Source organism: Caretta caretta, chromosome 2, assembly GCF_965140235.1.
Source record: "Caretta caretta isolate rCarCar2 chromosome 2, rCarCar1.hap1, whole genome shotgun sequence".
In the NCBI taxonomy this organism is placed as follows: Eukaryota; Metazoa; Chordata; order Testudines; family Cheloniidae; genus Caretta; species Caretta caretta.
In genome coordinates, this window is record NC_134207.1 from 48,593,187 (window position 1) to 48,612,178 (window position 18,992).

The following is an 18,992-nucleotide window of genomic DNA, read 5'->3' on the forward strand; positions in this document are numbered from 1 at the left end:
CTTTCTTACATTAGGGCTTCTTTTCAAATACCATTGCAAACAATGGCTTTGTGACTTGGGAATTGGACAGTTCACTGCAGTGAATGGCTGTGCACCTCTGAAAAGCCATACTGATGCACACCAACTCTTGTACACAGAGATTAACATTCATCATAAAATTAATCTTTTTTTATCTAAAGATTATGTGTGGCTTGACTTTTTTTTCTCCTCAACTCCCTTGCATCTTAAAATTGAATACAGTATATACACAAGAAAGTTTCAAGATTTGTTATGATCTAGCTGCCAGGCTTTTTCCCTATCACATTACACTTACAGTATTTATTAAGGCTGGGATCATGTCCATTGTCAGATGATTTTTCAGTATGAAAATTAAAATATCAACTAAGACTGATTAGAGAAAGGAATTACATAGGATAAAGGTCAGGGGAACTTACAATATTCAAACGTAAAAGCAAAACCTAGCTCCAATTTCCTTTTAAAACTAAGTGAATTGTAAATTCCGTTTTTCTTTAAAAAACAAAAAGCTCTACATGTACACATTTTTAGGTGACATTTCAACAGTGGTTCACTCAGGAGACAGGCAGGTCTGTTCTTCAGGCTAAGGCAAGAGAAGATTAAATTAAGAACAAAATGCTTTCGTATGAATTTTCCCTAATGTGAACCATGCAAAAGCAAAGAAGCCAGGTGGAATCTTCTCTTTACTTTACCATCCTGGATTTTTCAAGCTATATGATCTGATGGTCATATATACACAACCATCCTATAACACTGAAGGTGTCCTAGTTGTTTGAACTTATCATTGTTGTTTTGAGAGCTACCAACAAATCTATACTGATAAACCGCAATGATAGACTTCTTCCACAGGATACACTCATCATCAACCTTTTTGGTGTAACTGCTATTAAATCAAATCTATGCAGGAAGTTGTTCAGAAAACTGAGGCTCCCAAATATGTAACTTGTGGACTTGTCCATAAAAGCAGCAATAGCATCTAAGATGCCCTTTTTCATTAGCTGTTCTAAAATAGTGATTTAAATATTACTGTCTGTTTCAGATGTAGACACAGCTCCAGCAAAATCACCTGTGTCCCAAAAGACTGAAAAGTCAGCAGAACCAACTGGGACAATTCAGAAACAGAGTCAACAGCCCAATAATGACAAAGATGAGGATGCTAAGTAAGTAATTACTATAAAAGATTGTTGATTTTTCTTCTTGACATCTGGTAATAACTTTACACTGCTGTGTCCTGTACTTAGGCTTGGCAGAATTTAATTTTAATTTTGATAGATTGAATGTTTCTATAAGCATTTTTTATTTTTATCAATTTCAATTGTCACAATTGCACTAAGGTATGGTTTTAAAGCTTTTTTTTCCCTATTTTTATTTATATTTCACAGTTGTGGGAAATTATGGGGGGGGGGGAGTCAGCTATTGTTTATTTAATGACAGTAGACATTAGATTCAAAAGAATTAAAGCTTTATAACATGGATTGTATATTTTAAAATGTGATGTTGACAAAGTAAATAACCTTAAATCAAAATAAGCTTTCAAATAACATTTTTGCTCTGTAAATTCCAAATATCGATTGAAAATTTTTGTTGGTTTGTGTGTGTACAATGAAATTGATGTTTACTATTAAAATTTAATTCTTCCAAGTCTATTATATTACAGTTCTCTATTAGGCCCTCAGATAGCATGGTAATGACACAATATAAGAACCTGAATATATTACTGTTATCTCCTGTAATTCTATGACAACCATCAGCATGCCACCACAAATGAAATTTCTCATGTATCATGCACTTTTGATAACTTCACCTGTACTCAGTATGCTAATCTAGCTATTCCCACCCACCTCACCCTCAATTCAAGCACTGATAAGAGCAATTTCTCATGTATCATGCACTTTTGATAACTTCACCTGTACTCAGTATGCTAATCTAGCTATTCCCACCCACCTCACCCTCAATTCAAGCACTGATAAGAGCAATTTGCTGTCCTCAGTGAATTACTTTAGACCTCAGTTCCTCCTGTGCCACTGACATATTGGGCAGTCCCCCACTGATTACAATCACTCCCTAGTCATGGTACTTCTTCCCAGTTGAAACTAGCACATTGAATATCCTCTGTCACTGTCTCCCACCAGTTCTTCCCTTGGCCTTCCTCACTTTCTCTTGCCACCCTCAGCTACTCCTTAGCATCTCTCCCATCATTAATATGGAGTATATGACCCAGATGCCTGAGCATTCTCTGTATGATATTTTATAACATGTCCTGCTCTGTGAGCTCCCTTACTCTTACATTTGTTATTCTGTCTTTCCATGACATGTGTAGTATCTTTCTGAGCCATCTGTGATGGGCAGCCTCCAATCTCTTTGTTAGCTACTAGCATTGGCTAGTCTCTGCGCTGTATTGTACTGAGCACACTACAATCAAATGGTATAATCTGACCTTTAGTTTGGTGTGGAGACCTCTGTTTGACCAGATATTGTTCATCCTTCCAAAAGTGGTGTTTGCTTTTCCTAATTTCATAGGAAAATCTTTAAGCACAGCCACTTTCAAATGTCACCACACTCCCTAGATAGCGGAACTCTGTTAGATTTTCTTTTCCATCCACGTACAGCTTTGCATCTGTTGCCCAACCTCCTACCTTCATAATCTTGGTTCTCTCTGCATTTACTTTCAATCCAGTTTTGCTGCTCACTGTTCTACTTCTGTAAGCACAGTAATTCCATTCTGCAGCATACTTATAAAGCAATGTTGTTGGCAAAGTCAGGTCCAGTGACTCATCTCAGCTAATCCATTTTACGCTGTCCACAATTTCTTTTGTTGCTCGCTTCATCATCCCATTTATTAGTAATGCAACCAAGCTTGGAGAAAGTTCCAGCTTCAATTTATGTTTTGTTGTCATTTTTAAGTTAAAAATAAATGCAAATCTTGGAAAAGGAGTATGCTTGAACTATAACCATTATGCGTATGCTCACAGAGCCAGATGAAAATTCCTCCTGCTTACATTTACTCATCATACTTTATAACTATCCAGAATACAAAGAAGCAGTCATTCCCTGACCTGCTATTTATAGAGAAGATTAACTATTTCCTGGTTTTCAGCAAGAGAGCTCTTAGTACAACGACCAGGAATAAATGAGCAAAATAGTAATGCACACTCCTCTAGAAAGAATATATTTGACACAAATACTCCCACTAGAATGACTGGAAATCTTATAAATAACTTGGCAATTTAAATGTGAATCAACAGATCAACAATAAAAACCCAGGTAAAGCGCATTCATTGTGCCATTGCTTTGTATGTGATTATAGGCCTGCTGTTCCTTTTTGAGTTGTGTCACCATGGTTAACATGCTTGTGAAACAATATGCTTGTGAAACAATAAAAGCGTGTACTGCTTAATTAACAGGAGAGAAGAGTCAGCCTGTGAAGTAGATTTTTCTTAACTCCTGTAGGTATGCCCTGTTTTGCCCACTATATTTTGTTTTTCATAGAATATCTATTTGTTACCCACTAAGAGTCAAAGCATAATAAGGGGATGATTGCTCTTCTGGAGGATTAGAAGTCGTGAGTATGCATGTTGGAATGCCCTGAATGGACATACTATGGATCAGATGCTACATTTTGTGTATGTAAAGGCTGATGCACACATGACCCCAGACAACCCACACTTCACAAAAGCTGCACTGTTATGGTTATAACAGATCAATAAATGCTTGCATTAGAGACAGTTTAATTTTTTTTAAATTGTTAGAGCACTGGCAGTGTATTCAATACTATACAAAAATTGTGGGGGACAGAGGATTTTTCCACTAGTAGCTTGCAGTATAAGGGCTCAGTCCTGCAAACACATATATGAGCAACATACGTCATGGCCATAATCCCACTGAAGCCAGCAGAACTACTCACAAGTGTAAGCATTTACAGGATTGGGTCATGAGTGTACTGAATCCATCTTCCAATTCATCTGTATTAAATTAGCTTTTAACTCATGATGCAGCACTTCCCGTCTTTTTTGTGAATCTCATCCGAAAGAACAAATCAATTTATTATCTTGTTGGATGAGTCACTTAGCTCCTAGCAGTGATAGTATTCACCCCTGGAAATTTCCATGGATTTCTGTTTGTCCATTAGCTGTTTGTCCATTAGCAAGAAAAATGACCTGTTTGGGGCTTTGCATGTCAGCACTCTGATTTTGAAATATAAAAAAATTAATTGTGATGGACACTAATAAAGAGTAGGCAGACATAGCTTCCTTAGTAGGCAGACATAGATTCCTTAGTAACATCTAAGCATTATGTCTAAAAAGGGGAGATGGCCTATGTGCTGTGTAGCTGAATGATGACTCAGTCACTGAAACTTTAATGTCTGTTTCCTAATGATTCAGATAAGGATTCGGTACTAGTCTGGCTTGTCCATTAATATATTGTTTCTCACCCCACCTATAACAAAACAATGGGTTATTTCTATGAATAACTTTTTGCTGAGATATGGCAATCTCTTCTTGGGGGCTAAGTATATGCAGTCTCTTCACAGCAAGGACAGTGAGAACAGTCTAGCATTCAGAATCTTATCAGCATTCTAATAGGAGTTAAGTCTTGGAATAACAAGACAATTGCAGCTGTAATGATATTTAAAGATTACTGTGTATAGACACACTGAAAAGTTTTAAAATGGAATATACACTATGTACTGAATAAAACCAAATTGCCACATACACACACATGAACACAGCAAAGGTTGCATCTAATCTTTGCTCCTTTTCATATTTTCTATGTAAAAATGTTGCATTTTGGTTTTAGCAATTTTAAATTTGAATTTGGAACTTGTCTTTTTCAATGTGCGACAAGGACCTTAAAATGATTTATAAAAACCACAGCCACTGCAGAAAACTTATAATTGGCCGAGCAAAGCAAGGTCTAACACTCAGTGATATTTTTGTTTGTAATGTATTAACTTTGGAATGCTGCATCTGATCTATGCCAAGATTTTAGTGAATGTTCTAGGGACCAATAGACACAACTCTACTGATTCTGGTGTAAATTGGAACACCAGAAAATTCTGTACTTGTGGCACCTTAGAGACTAACCAAGGTGCCACAAGTACTCCTTTTCTTTTTGCGAATACAGACTAACACGGCTGTTACTCTGAAACCAGAAAATTCTGATTCACAGCAAAAATCAGGTCCCCCAGACTGCCTGGTTCTGTTGACAGAGGAATCTTTCTAAGGAGATCAGAGGCAACAGCTTAACTTGCCACATATGGAAATCAGCTGAAGCCTGGATTCCAAAAATAAAAGAATCTTATAGGGAGGGTCTGTAGGGTTGCCCCTCTCCTAGGTACAGAAAACCAGGGCAAGGGGAAGGGCTGTCTGGGACTCCATGAGAGGGTGGGGCTTGGTGCCGCTCATTCCTTCCACACCCTTCTAACATTTAAAATGGTGACACACAAAGGAGTATGAGGGGAGAGGACTAAAACATCAATGGGCACCTTATGGTGCTGGAACTAGGGCAGCTGCCACACTCTCTGACTTGAAATTGTAATAACAAACACCAAATAGATGGTTTCCATCATCAGCACCCCCACTATAAAAATTGTTCCAGCACCCCTGTGGGCCCTTCATACCCAGACCTGGCCCACCTTTCCCTCGTGAAACCATCGACGGGCCCCACAGCCCCCCACACCCTGAGCCGGGCCCAAGGAGAAGCACTTTACCCTCCCTCCAGTAGGGTTGCCGCCTGTCCAGGTTTTTCCAGGACTGTCCTTTCTTTAAGTTGGTGTCCCAGGAAATCACTAAATCTTCCCAAAACATTAAAAGTCCTGGATTTGCTACCTCCCGTTTCCCTGCCCTCAGCCTGCCTTTCCCTGGGAGTTTCCCCTCCATACAAGGGGCCACCCAGGAAGTTTTTGGAAAGCATAGGGGACAATTTCCTGGTGCAAGTGCTAGAGGAGCCAACTAGGGGGAGAGCTTTTCTTGACCTGCTGCTCACAAACCGGGAAGAATTAGTGGGGGAAGCAAAAGTGGATGGGAATCTGGGAGGCAGTGAACATGAGTTGGTTGAGTTCAGGATCCTGATGCAGGGAAGAAAGGTAAGCAGCAGGATACGGACCCTGGACTTCAGGAAAGCAGACTTCGATTCCCTCAGGGAATGGATGGGTAGGATCCCCTCGGGGACTAACATGAAGGGGAAAGGAGTCCAGGAGAGCTGGCTGTATTTCAAGGAATCCCTGTTGAGGTTACAGGGGCAAACCATCCCGATGTGTCGAAAGAATAGTAAATATGGCAGGCGACCAGCTTGGCTTAATGGTGAAATCCTAGCGGATCTTAAACATAAAAAAGAAGCTTACAAGAAGTGGAAGGTTGGACATATGACCAGGGAAGAGTATAAAAATATTGCTTGGGCATGTAGGAATGAAATCAGGAAGGCCAAATTGCACCTCGAGCTGCAGCTAGCGAGAGATGTCAAGAGTAACAAGAAGGGTTTCTTCAGGTATGTTGGCAACAAGAAGAAAGCCAAGGAAAGTGTGGGCCCCTTACTGAATGAGGGAGGCAACCTAGTGACAGAGGATGTGGAAAAAGCTAATGTACTCAATGCTTTTTTTGCCTCTATCTTCACTAACAAGGTCAGCTCCCAGACTGCTGTGCTGGGCATCACAACATGGGGAATAGATGGCCAGCCCTCTGTGGAGAAAGAGGTGGTTAGGGACTATTTAGAAAAGCTGGACGTGCACAAGTCCATGGGGCCGGACGAGTGGCATTCAAGAGTGCTAAAGGAATTGGCGGCTGTGATTGCAGAGCCATTGGCCATTATCTTTGAAAACTCGTGGCGAACGGGGGAAGTCCCAGATGACTCGAAAAAGGCTAATGTAGTGCCAGTCTTTAAAAAAGGGAAGAAGGAGGATCCTGGAAACTACAGGCCAGTCAGCCTCACCTCAGTCCCCGGAAAAATCATGGAGCAGGTCCTCAAGGAGTCAATCCTGAAGCACTTACATGAGAGGAAAGTGATCAGGAACAGTCAGCATGAATTCACCAAGGGAAGGTCATGCCTGACTAATCTAATCACCTTCTATGATGAGATTACTGGTTCTGTGGATGAAGGGAAAGCAGTGGATGTATTATTTCTTGACTTTAGCAAAGCTTTTGACACGGTCTCCCACAGTATTTTTGTCAGCAAGTTAAAGAAGTCTGGGCTGGATGAATGCACTATAAGGTGGGTAGAAAGTTGGCTAGATTGTTGGGCTCAACAGGTAGTGATCAATGGCTCCATGTCTAGTTGGCAGCCGGTGTCAAGTGGAGTGCCCCCGGGGTCAGTCCTGGGGCCGGTTTTCTTCAATATCTTCATAAATGATCTGGAGGATGGTGTGGATTGCACTCTCAGCAAATTTGCGGATGATACTAAACTGGAAGGAGTGGTAGATATGCTGGAGTGCAGGGATAGGATACAGAGGGACCTAGACAAATTGGAGGATTGGGCCAAAAGAAATCTGATGAGGTTCAATAAGGATAAGTGCAGGGTCCTGCACTTAGGACGGAAGAACCCAATGCACAGCTACAGACTAGGGACCGAATGGCTAGGCAGCAGTTCTGCGGAAAAGGACCTAGGGGTGACAGTGGACGAGAAGCTGGATATGAGTCAGCAGTGTGCCCTTGTTGCCAAGAAGGCCAATGGCATTTTGGGATGTATAAGTAGGGGCATAGCGAGCAGATCGAGGGACGTGATCGTCCCCCTCTATTCGACGTTGGTGAGGCCTCATCTGGAGTACTGTGTCCAGTTTTAGGCCCCACACTACAAGAAGGATGTGGATAAATTGGAAAGAGTCCAGCGAAGGGCAACAAAAATGATTAGGGGTCTGGAACACATGACTTATGAGGAGAGGCTGAGGGAACTGGGATTGTTTAGTCTGCGGAAGAGAAGAATGAGGGGGGATTTGATAGCTGCTTTCAACTACCTGAGAGGTGGTTCCGGAGAGGATGGTTCTAGACTATTCTCAGTGGTAGAAGAGGACAGGACAAGGAATAATGGTCTCAAGTTGCAGTGGGGGAGGTTTAGGTTGGATATTAGGAAAAACTTTTTCACTAGGAGGGTGGTGAAACACTGGAATGCGTTACCTAGGGAGGTGGTAGAATCTCCTTCCTTAGAAGTTTTTAAGGTCAGGCTTGACAAAGCCCTGGCTGGGATGATTTAATTGTGGATTGGTCCTGCTTTGAGCAGGGGGTTGGACTAGATGACCTCCTGAGGTCCCTTCCAACCCTGATATTCTATGATTCTATGATTCTATGGTCCCAAAAGTTTGTGCCCTGCGGGCCAGAGGAAGCACAGCCTGCCTCGGAGTAGAACATGTGGGGTGCTGCCTGCAGGGTATCTTACAATGGGAGGCCCCTTGTATGGAAGGGAAGCCTGGAGGGAAAGGCAGGCAGATGGCAGGGGAATGGATTTAACAAAACCCAGGGCTTTTAGTGTTCTAAGAAGACTTAGTAATTTCCTGGGACACAAACTTAGAAAAAATGGATGATCCTGGGAAAATCTGGCCAGGAGCAACTCTTCAGGCTTGTATCATAGAATCATAGAATATCAGGGTTGAAAGGGACCTCAGGAGGTCATCTAGTCCAACCCCCTGCTCAAAGCAGGACCAACACCAACTAAATCATCCTAGCCAGGGCTTTGTCAAGCCTGACCTTAAAAACTTCTAAGGAAGGAGATTCCACCACCTCCCTAAGTAACGCATTCCAGTGTTTCACCACCCTCCTAGTGAAAAAGTTTTTCCTAATATCCAACCTAAACCTCCCCCACTGCAACTTGAGACCATTACTCCTTTTTCTGTCATCTGCTACCACTGAGAACTGTCTAGAGCCATCCTCTTCGGAACCCACTTTCAGGTAGTTGAAAGCAGCTATCAAATTCCCCCTCATTCTTCTCTTCTGCAGACTAAACATCCCCAGTTCCCTCAGCCTCTCCTCATAAGTCATGTGTTCCAGTCCCCTAATAATTTTTGTTGCCCTCCGCTGGATGCTTTCCAATTTTTCCACATCCTTCTTGTAGTGTGGGGCCCAAAACTGGACACAGTACTCCAGTATTTGTAGAGGGAGAAGTGGGGAGCTGGGGAGGAAGGGCCTCCCTGGGTTGCGGGCAAGAGTGTGGTGAGAGACTGGAGTTGGCCATAGGGAAAAAGCAGGGATCTAAGAGGGGAACTGGATGGGTGGGCATGGAAGCAGGGACCTAGAGTGGAGATGAGGAGGAGAAAGCAGGGCCTCAGGAGGGATGGGGAGGGGAGAGGGGCGACCCAGAAACAGGGAAGGAAAAACAGGGACCTGGGGATGGGGGAAGTGAGGGGGCACAGAGATGCTGCCATGGGAAGGAGAAAATGCACAATCCTGGTATGAGAGAAGGGAGGCACACAGATATGGGAAAGGGGGTAGAGCCCTGCACAGATACAAAATTTATATCTGCATCCAATCTGCAAACATGGTCTGCAGATATCCAGAAATATAAAGCAGGTAGCTACAGATTTGCAAGGCTCTAAAAATTGGGTCAGACAGAACCCCTGGCATAGAGGAAATTGGGGAATGGGAGGCCACGTATACCCCTGGCATAGTGGGGAGAATTGTAAGGGAGCAGGTCACAGAGGACACACAGAACCCCTGGCCTGAGGGAGTGGGTTGGGAGAGTTGTTGCAGGGAGCCTCTGAAATGGAGGGGTATGGGCAGAATGCAAGGAGACCCTGGATAAAGTGTTACTGTATTTCCTTTCTTTCTTGTATACTAAGTTGTTATAGGTTTATTATTTGTCTAATAGGAACACTTAGAAACTCCAGTCAAGGGTCATTGGCCTAGGGGCTACACAGACCAATAAAACAGTCCCTGCCCCAGAAAGCTCACAATCTACATGCTGAACTGTACATGACAGGTGAATGAAAGAGACATGCAAACAGAACTTTAGAAGCTCTCTTCAGTATCTTCCTACTATTGTTCATTTATGTCTAGAGAGGGACATGAGCTCATCATGAAATGCCATTTTAAACACACCTTCCATGAATCAGGTTTTGCAAAAATCAAAATGTGTCTAGTAATATTTTATAAAAACCTTGTGCTTAAATCCTGCAAGTTATTCCATGCTGGCAGATCCCTTAGCTCATGTGCAGCCCCATTGACACCAGTGGGGCTCCATGCAGGTGGAGGATCTGACCACACAGAGCAGATTGCAGGACAGGGGCCTTGGTTTGTCTAATGCAAGGTGTGGCAGAACCAGAACCTTGATGGTTTTGATAACATGGAAATTGCTTCCAAACTATCACTGGCTTGCCAAACCAAAACCCAACAGAGCTGGTTTTACAAATGCAAGCCTCACGACTGCTTAGTCCAACTCTAGTTAGTTTCACAACTTTTTGATCAAAGCAACTGATGTCTTTGTGTATGTTGGCAATAGTGGATTTTGTCTATAATGAATTATTTTAATAGGTTATGGAGGCTAGCTAAAAGAGAAAACATGGTTTGTTCACAGAAACCCTACTATGCAGAAATGAATGGAAAAGAAATACATGGGAGTGTCATGACAGTTTAATGGTGTTTTTTAAAATCTGTTACATTTAATAAGTGGGTGTGTCTGTGGTTATTTAAATCCAGTTAAGGATGTGACTACAGCTGGGGAAGGAAGGGAAAGGGGGAAAAAAATCAGGAAAATATTTATGCAAAAGCTCACACAAAATTTGACACATTTATTTTTCATGTTCTCACCTCCTCAAGAATCTGTCTGAGAAGTTTTAGGGACTGAAAATTATTCACACTGAAACAGTCCAAAGCATTAAAAGTTGTTTTTAAATACAGCTGTTATAGTGTTTGAAAAAAGATTGAATATCAAGAGCCCTTAAAAACTACATAATCTAGAGGATTTGGCAGAGAACCAAACCAGGAAGCCCTGAGATATAGTCCTAGTAATTTCTCCAAGGACTATATTTAACATTTAAATTCATATAGCACTTTACAAATATTTCATTGGCCCTCATTAGTGTCTCATTATACATATGGGGAAACTGAGGCACAAAGTTAAGTGACTTTCTGGTGTAGATGAGCCCTTTGATTTTCTCAAATCAGTTAGCTGGTCAGTTGCATGATTGAAAAGTTATGTGGATTGCTTATCAGGAAGAAAATGTGTTTATTTTTTGCAACTCACTTGAGCATAGTTTACAGGGATGTGAATTTATCAAGAGGAGTTCCTGGTTTCCCTTATTCCATTGCTTCCTCCTGAGAGGATTTGATTTTTGTCCCCCACAATCACTAAGACCTAGGTCCACAAAAGGACTTAGATGCCTAAATCCAAAATTTACGGACTACTGAGATCCTCAAAATCCCTGCTCAGCAGCTGCTTAATCCTGGAGATGCCTAAATTTTCACCGTTTACATTCTCCAAGTACATAAGTTCTGCCACTGGGCGTGAGCACTGCTGCCTGTATCTCACATCCAAGCCACAGCACAATCCTCAGACCAGGTGAAGATAGGTAGTGCTCCATCCAGCTCATTTGCAGGGCCCTCCACACAGAACAGCCAGGGGAGAAGGACTCCCTTATAACCTTTAGCCCAGTAGTTAGGTACTCACCTGGGGTGTGGGAGACCCCATTCAATTCCATATTCTGCCTGATGAGGAGCAGGAAACTGAACATGGGTTTTCCTACCACCCAGATGAGTGCCTCAACCACTGCACTAGAGTCCCTCTCACTCGCTCCCATGCATATTTAATTATTTATATAAAGCAGAACAACTTCCACAGCAGAGTATCCCAGAGAACAGTGGCTAGGCTGCTCACTTGGAGGTGGGAAACTCATGTCCACATCCCTTCTCCTCATTCAGCAGTGCCCTAACCCCTGAGCTAAAGGTTGTAAAGGAGGTCTCTTCCTTCAACTACCAAAGGGGAGTGGGATTTAGGACTCTCCTCTCACCAGCATCTGCTGATGGCTATCTTAGGAGGCTCCCTGCCTAGCATACTAGATTTTGTGGTTCCCATTCTTGAGTGCCTGTGTCTCTCCATGCATTGTACAGGGACTCTGTGCCTAACCTAGGCTTCCACTCAGTGGCTAGGCACCTAAAAGTTAGATACTGGAATGCCTAACTCTTTTGTGGATCTGAGCCTCTGAGCTGAAAATGACAACTCATTAGTAAAAAGGAGATAGAAAAATGTACCAAACACTGATAGCCAATTGCTGAAATGTAGACTTGCAGATTTAATCAGTACATAATTTATAGATTGCACCCAATCATATGATGGCTTCTCAGCTACTAATACATATTTAGTATTACCTAGGTACATAGACTTTATGAAAACATGTTTACTTAATTATGGGGGATTTGAGGTCTCAAGTGCTTGGTGATGAGATTGGCACCCTCATCTTTAACTGATTGATCAAATCAACTGAAAGTCATTAACATCTGATAGCTGTTCAGTGGTTTAGGTGTAATGAGTTGGTCATTTTAGTCCAGATTCAGATGTTAGATGATTAGGAGGGAATCTTACTTTCTTTAAAAAAAAAATGCAATCTAGCCCTTGTGGTTGCAGAAAAAAAGAGCTGTAAAATATGATCCAACTGCACTAAATAGACTCAAAAACACAGCAGGCAAAAAGCACCCATTTTAAAGTCTCATGGTTTTTAAGCAATCATGAGCTTTTGACTCATGATTTGTGACAACTTGGGGTTGCCAGTTCTGGATATAAAAGTTGAGGTACCATAAACTAATGAATTCTTGATATACCTAATTCAGCTCTGATGAATACACCTGAAAAGGGGGGTTTAGCTCCAAATTTTCATGTGAATATTGAACTTATTTGTGCCTTGATCAGAATGCAAGAGGCGGCTTTAAACACTGAAAAATTGTGTTTTCACCCAGCTTTACCTTTCCCTGGCTATGTTGGACATCCCAAGCCCAAACCTTCTCCCTCCCACCGCCAACCCTCAAGGTTTGTTTAAAAAACAAAACCAAAAATAAAAAATATAGAAGATTGGCCTTGTGTCTCTTCCAGTTCCTCTTTGAATCCAAAGAAAGAGAGAACCCTGCTTCCCACCCCTATATCCATAGTTTCCTCAGTATTGAAATGTGTGTAACAATTTTAAAGTCTTCCGTACTCTGTGGCCCCTTCAGTATGGTTTTCTAAAGCCTTGGCTCCCAGCTGTATCTATTGCTCAAGCTGGAAGAGAAACATAGCGTGCCTCCTCCACAAAACCTTTCCTCCTTCTCCTCTGTCTTATCCAACAAACAACAAGGAGCTTTTGCTGTGTTACATAACCAAGGGGGCTTTCCCGCCTTCCTAACACAGTAGCAGCAGCAGATGATTGTATTTTAAAAAATAATCAAAAATCTAAACCTAGTGTTCACTCCTGTGGGAAGGAATGAGAGAAAAAGCTGACTTGACCAATATTAGTCACCATGTTTATTGTTAACCTTGGGAGGCACTTGTGTGATATCTGCACTATAGTGATGATGTAGTATAAGGAACCTTTAAACTCACCCAGCACTACTAAAGGTACTATTTACCTCACAGTATATGATGAGAAGCCAAAATGGAGCCCTTGCCTCCAGCAATCCTAACATATCCCAATGCAGGGCTTACCAAGTAGCAATGCTCCAGAGCAGGATGGAAAGCCCACACCATGTTGTAATGGTCCCACTCCAGCAGTTCAGCCAGTGAGAGACAGTGATGCATCATGGGAGATGTAATCCAACCATAAACAAAGGAAAGCCCTCTCATATGTTTTCAGCTCCTGTTCAAAAATTTTTCATTTATGTAGAAGGAAGGAAAAATTACGAACATCTTTCTTAGCACTTATTTTCTCTCTGCATAGACCTTTCAGAGACTGTCACTTTCAGTTGCTAAAGTTGATTTATTGCAGTGGATAAATTGTGTAGTTGTAAATTAAATAGAAAAATACTGATACACCGTCTGTTCCAAAATAGATTAAACTAGCAAGGGTCAGAACTGAGACATACACACCTAGAGCACTAAAATTCCATCTGTATTGCAGGAATAGTAGTCTATGTTATTTAATGGATTTCACCCTGCAGGACAAGATGATAGCAAACTTACAATTGAAAGAGTAACACACAAAGATTTTCAGTGAAGACACTAAATGCAGTAAAAGCACAAACATTTAATTGTACAGTCTGTGAAAGGTTGTATTCTTTTTTCATTTCTTGGTATTGTTTTATATAGTAAGCTTTAGTCATAAATATAATCTAGGTAAATAAGTGGTTAATAATTCCTATTTTAGACTCTGTAAGAGAGATGGAGTCCTATAGTTCCTCATACTATAGTGCTAATTTACTTCTTTAATTATAAATATTCTGAATAAAGTCTTTCACTGATATAAACATTTTGCAAGATATCAACATAAAGGACAGTAAAACTAAGAAAGATGCCATTATGTGAAACAAGAATTATGAACTTTGCCCAAAATATTAAATTCTTCTATTAATCTGTCAGGTTATTTCTTTAAAAGAACCCACCAACAAAAAGATTTAATCTTGTTAGCGATATTATGTTAAAAATATGTAAGTCACTCAGTTCATGCAATGCAACACTCTTGCTAAATCTCAAGAAACATTTCTTTACAATGCTTATTTTAAATTAGTTAAATGCAAACTGATGATTCCATTATAAGCAATGCATATAGCACACCTATAGTTAAGGTTACCTGACACTTTTCATTATAAGACACTTTTCAGATGCTTATAGCTTCAAACTTTAGCCATTTGGGCTGAAAGTTTCTATGCCAGCTGTCTACCTCAGGCTGAATTATTTTGGAAAATTTCAGCAAAATATTTGAGCCATTTCTCAGAACAAAGTAAACACACAAAAAAACCCATTGTTTTGCCCACATTGGTTTTAAGATTTTTTTTTAATTATTTTGTTGAGAAGATCTAGTTCTGCTATACTTTTTAGCAGGGACTTGGAATTTGACAGGGGTGGCCTTTGCGTCAGAGGTATGTGAGTGCCTTTGGCTACCCTTATGAAAACTTGCCCAAATCTGGCCAAGTTATGAGCCTCTGAAAAATCTCAGTTCACATATGCTTAAATAGAGAAAGTTGCTAGTGTTTGGCAGCTAAACTCTGAAGATTCCATCTGTGCCAAGCATGTACTAGCCCTGGGCTACAGGGCCTGAGCAGACTTTCCCTCCAATTGTTCCTTCCTGTCAGCCATGATGCTATGGGACCAAACACAGGAACTGAGAGGAGGCAAACTGACTCTCCAGTGCTCCCCATGCTGGCACTCAGGCAGTGAGGAGGAGAAGGAAGAAGCTATCCAACTGGAATGTGAAGAGGGAGACGGATGAAGAACCAGGATGGGAGGAAGAGAAATGGGACAGGCTGGGCTGAGGAGACTGGGGGAGGGAACTGAGATGAGGGGTTAGGGAGGAGGAGCTGGGGATATGGGGAGACACTGGGACAGAGAGACAAGGAGGTCAGGGAGAACTGCCTCATTCAGTGCCAAGCCTGCACCTGTTCTAGGGATGAATCAAGGCTCTGTAATGAATGAGGCTGTTGTCTTTAGCACTCCCGCATCATTTGTTGTGGAACTTGGAATGTGCTTAGTGAACATGGCAGGAGTTTAGGCAGTTGAATGCTGCCCTGGAATCTCTCTGCCTCTGCCACAGAGTTACTGTGTGATGCTGAGAAAGTCACTTACACCAGACTTCTCACAGTTGGCATAACAGGGTGCACTCATCTCTTGAGAGCTTCATGCTGCTGTGTCTGGTACTGCACTCCTTTTCCTGCTCCTGGAATCCCCCTGTAGTTTGTCAACCTCACTTGGTGGGTCTTCAGTGGCTTGGCCCTCCATCTGGGTCACACAATCAAAATGAACCCCTTCTGGGGTAGAAAAGAGTCCAACAAAACTTTATCTGCCCTCACCAGGATCTTCAGCCCCAAGCTCTGGGCCCTTTAAATTCAGCCCTTCACTTGAGCTTCCAAACCAGCCTTGTCCCCCTTCTCAGGGTTTACACCACTTTTCTGGTGGCTTGGGGCAGGGGGAAGGGAAACCCAGACCTGCCCCCTATTCCAGGTTCCAACCCTCTTCCCACCTGGCCCCTTTATCTCAATGTCTCTCTCTCCCAGCTTAAGCAAGTACAGCCAGAACCAAACTCTGGTTATCTCCTCAGCTCCCCTGGCCAGAGGGGCGGGCGGGCGGGCTGGCCAGCCAGCCAGCCTGTTGGTTGGTTGGTTGGTTGGTTGGTTGGTTGGTTGGTTGGTCAACCCTCCCTTCCTTACCCCTCTGGTCCCAGCCAGGAACTGAACTGCTAAACCCATGCAGCTTCTTTTAGTTGAGCCTGCTGGGCTCTGATTGGTTGCTTCCATGGTGCCTCCCCTGCAACTGATGTCAATCAGAGCTGTTTTCTGAAAATATGAAGTGTTATAGAATGCTGAACTGTATGAAAAATCAGGTCATAGACATCACAAATTGGGCCAACATTTTTGATATTAGTGTTTCTGTGCCTCAGTTGCCAATCTTTAAAATGCTAATTATAATACCACCTCACCTTATAGGGATGTTGTGAATATCAATTAATATCTGTGAAGTGCCTACATGCTACTGTGATGAGTGCCAGAGTGTGCACACTAGTGGTTCAAATAATGACAACTAGTGTGGTCTTGGGAATGTGTTTCTGGGTAGTAAACTTTAAAAAAGCATAAAAAATCCAAAAATATAATGCAAATGAAACAAATACTAATATATAAAAAAAAAAAGCAACAGACTGTAGACCTGCCTTGACCGGAGTAACTGGACATGGGTGAGATCTCTTTTCTTGGGAGATAGGATTAGAGAGGTAAATGGAACAGCAGGCTGGAAACAGAATGTCTGTACGAGCTAAGATGGGGGGGACACCCAAGGAACCATTTACAATAGATAAGATAACAATGAATAATGTATGCCTGGAATGTAAGATGAGGAAAAGAGTAAGTTGTGCATGAACAGTGTATGGGCAGAGCATGCGGTACAGGGATTGGTTCCTAAAAGGTGAACAAGCCAACCCCAAAACATATAATGTAATGTATAGTAAATGCAATATAATGTGTAAATGTATATAAAGGAAGAGGTTTGCTGTGTAACTTTGTGATACTGTCACATTCTGGGGTGCAATCTAGAGCAGTGAGGGACTTTGTCACTTCCTGCCCTGCAACTTTGGGCACCTCACAATGTTTGCTGTGTTGTAGCTCCCAACCTGGGCTGCTCAGAAACAGCCAACCAGCATGCAGGTCAAACCCTGAGCATTGGTGTATAGCTGCAGCCCTGATCTAGCAGCTATCTTTGACCCTAGCAGCCTGTCACCAACACACCAGTTACTCTCTGGCTTCCACCAGCCTCGGTTACTACTTGCCAGGTGACCCCAACACACTCCCAATCCTGAATTTTCCCAAAATCACATGTTCTGCACTGTGTAGCCCTCTCCTGGACAGATCAAATATTAAAATCCATTGTTCCTGTAAAGACTCAATATTCAACAGTTTGCCACTTTAACTGGAGTTACTAAACAGTTCAGTTTAAGCACAACACTGGATTGGTGTAGATTAAAAATAAAACACATTTATTAGTAACAGAAGAAATGGTTGCCAGCAAACAAAAGTGAAAACATGCATTTAAAAGTCTAAAACTTAACCTAGCAAGGTTTGTTTCAAGGGTTTGATTAAAATGGGCTTTCTCACCCCCAGTCTTCCAGCAAGATGGTGACTGACTCTTTCCTTGGCCAGGATCTCTCCCAGAGGCCCAAAGGTGCTGCTGCCTTTGCCTTCTTAGAGGAAAGAGATAACTTGGGGTTCTCTGCCCCTCTCTATTATAGTCCCACTGAACCTTTAAAGTGGATTCTTCTGAGGTTTACTCTTCAAAATAAAGTTTATTCTAACAGTAAAGAAGGTGATGGAGTCTGGTGGTGAAAGAGTCTCCATGCTCTTTCTCCTCATCTGTTTGCTGAAATGCAAATTTGCTGTGTCTCTTGCCATGCCCTCCCACTGCTGCCCTGAGGGTCCTGTTTACAACTTATATGTAAATTAATGTAAACACACATTCCTCTGTTTAGGACAGGCCTGTTTAACAACTTTTGCCTAGGCAGGACTGTGTGGTTTTGAACATGTGCTAATAATACCATATAGTGGGGTTTCATAAGTTTATATATAATGTTGCTACATACATTTCACCATGATATCATTGACCAGCAAGTTATTAGTTTTCATATTTTGTACAAAGATTATTACAGTAGTGTGTACGGTGTAAATACGGGGGAGCTTTAACCGCCCCCCTTTGCTTGAGTCTGATTAACTCGGCATTGCTTTGCTGTTTGCCAAATAAAGAAACCTATGTGACAACACTGGAGTCAAACTGAGTTCTTGGGGAATCAAGTGGAAGAGATCTCAGGGGGAAATCCAACACACAGGAAAGGCCATGAGAAAATTAATAATTCTGTCTTCAGAAATGGGTTTGAATGCTGTGCAGTAAATAAGGCATGGGCCAACATACTGAACAACAAGGAGAAAAAAAATACTGAATAGCTTCTCATTCAGTGATGTCCATCCATCCTGTGCACTGAATGAGCCAGGGGTTCCATGGAAAAAATGATATTATGTATACGTAAAATGGAGTTGAGTCATGGCTGCACAGTCAATGTTAATTCTGGCATCTCCTTGCATTGGAGGCTTGACTTTGCAATCTTAACTTGCATTTAACATAGTTTTGTGTGTGTATAATGTTAAATATATATTTGGGTTTAAATGTTTTTATATTCATACTCACAGTTCTGTCTGGTAGCTCCTTCCATGAGAGGCATAATGAATGTTGTTCTCACTTTCTGTAACCCCTGGACTCAGTGAAAAGTGACCTCTCTTATCTGATAGGAGTTTTGACCTTTGGAGCTGTGACTCAGGTCAGGTGACTGGGGCCAGGGCAAATCTCTTACCAACATTCCTAAGTGTCAAACCAGTAATACATTCTGCAGAGTACCTTACTTCTAT

The 18,992-nt window shown here is 41.9% G+C and overlaps 1 protein-coding gene across 1 annotated transcript in view; it reads left to right on the forward strand.

Annotated features, from left to right (window-relative positions):
* CNGB3 (cyclic nucleotide gated channel subunit beta 3) overlaps positions 1-18,992 on the forward strand; it is a 116,896-nt gene that overhangs the window by 23,418 nt on the left and 74,486 nt on the right. Inside the window, exon 3 of the mRNA XM_048841140.2 lies at positions 1,055-1,175. Within this exon, the coding sequence (XP_048697097.2) occupies positions 1,055-1,175 (121 nt within the window). The remainder of the gene's footprint in view (positions 1-1,054; positions 1,176-18,992) is intronic.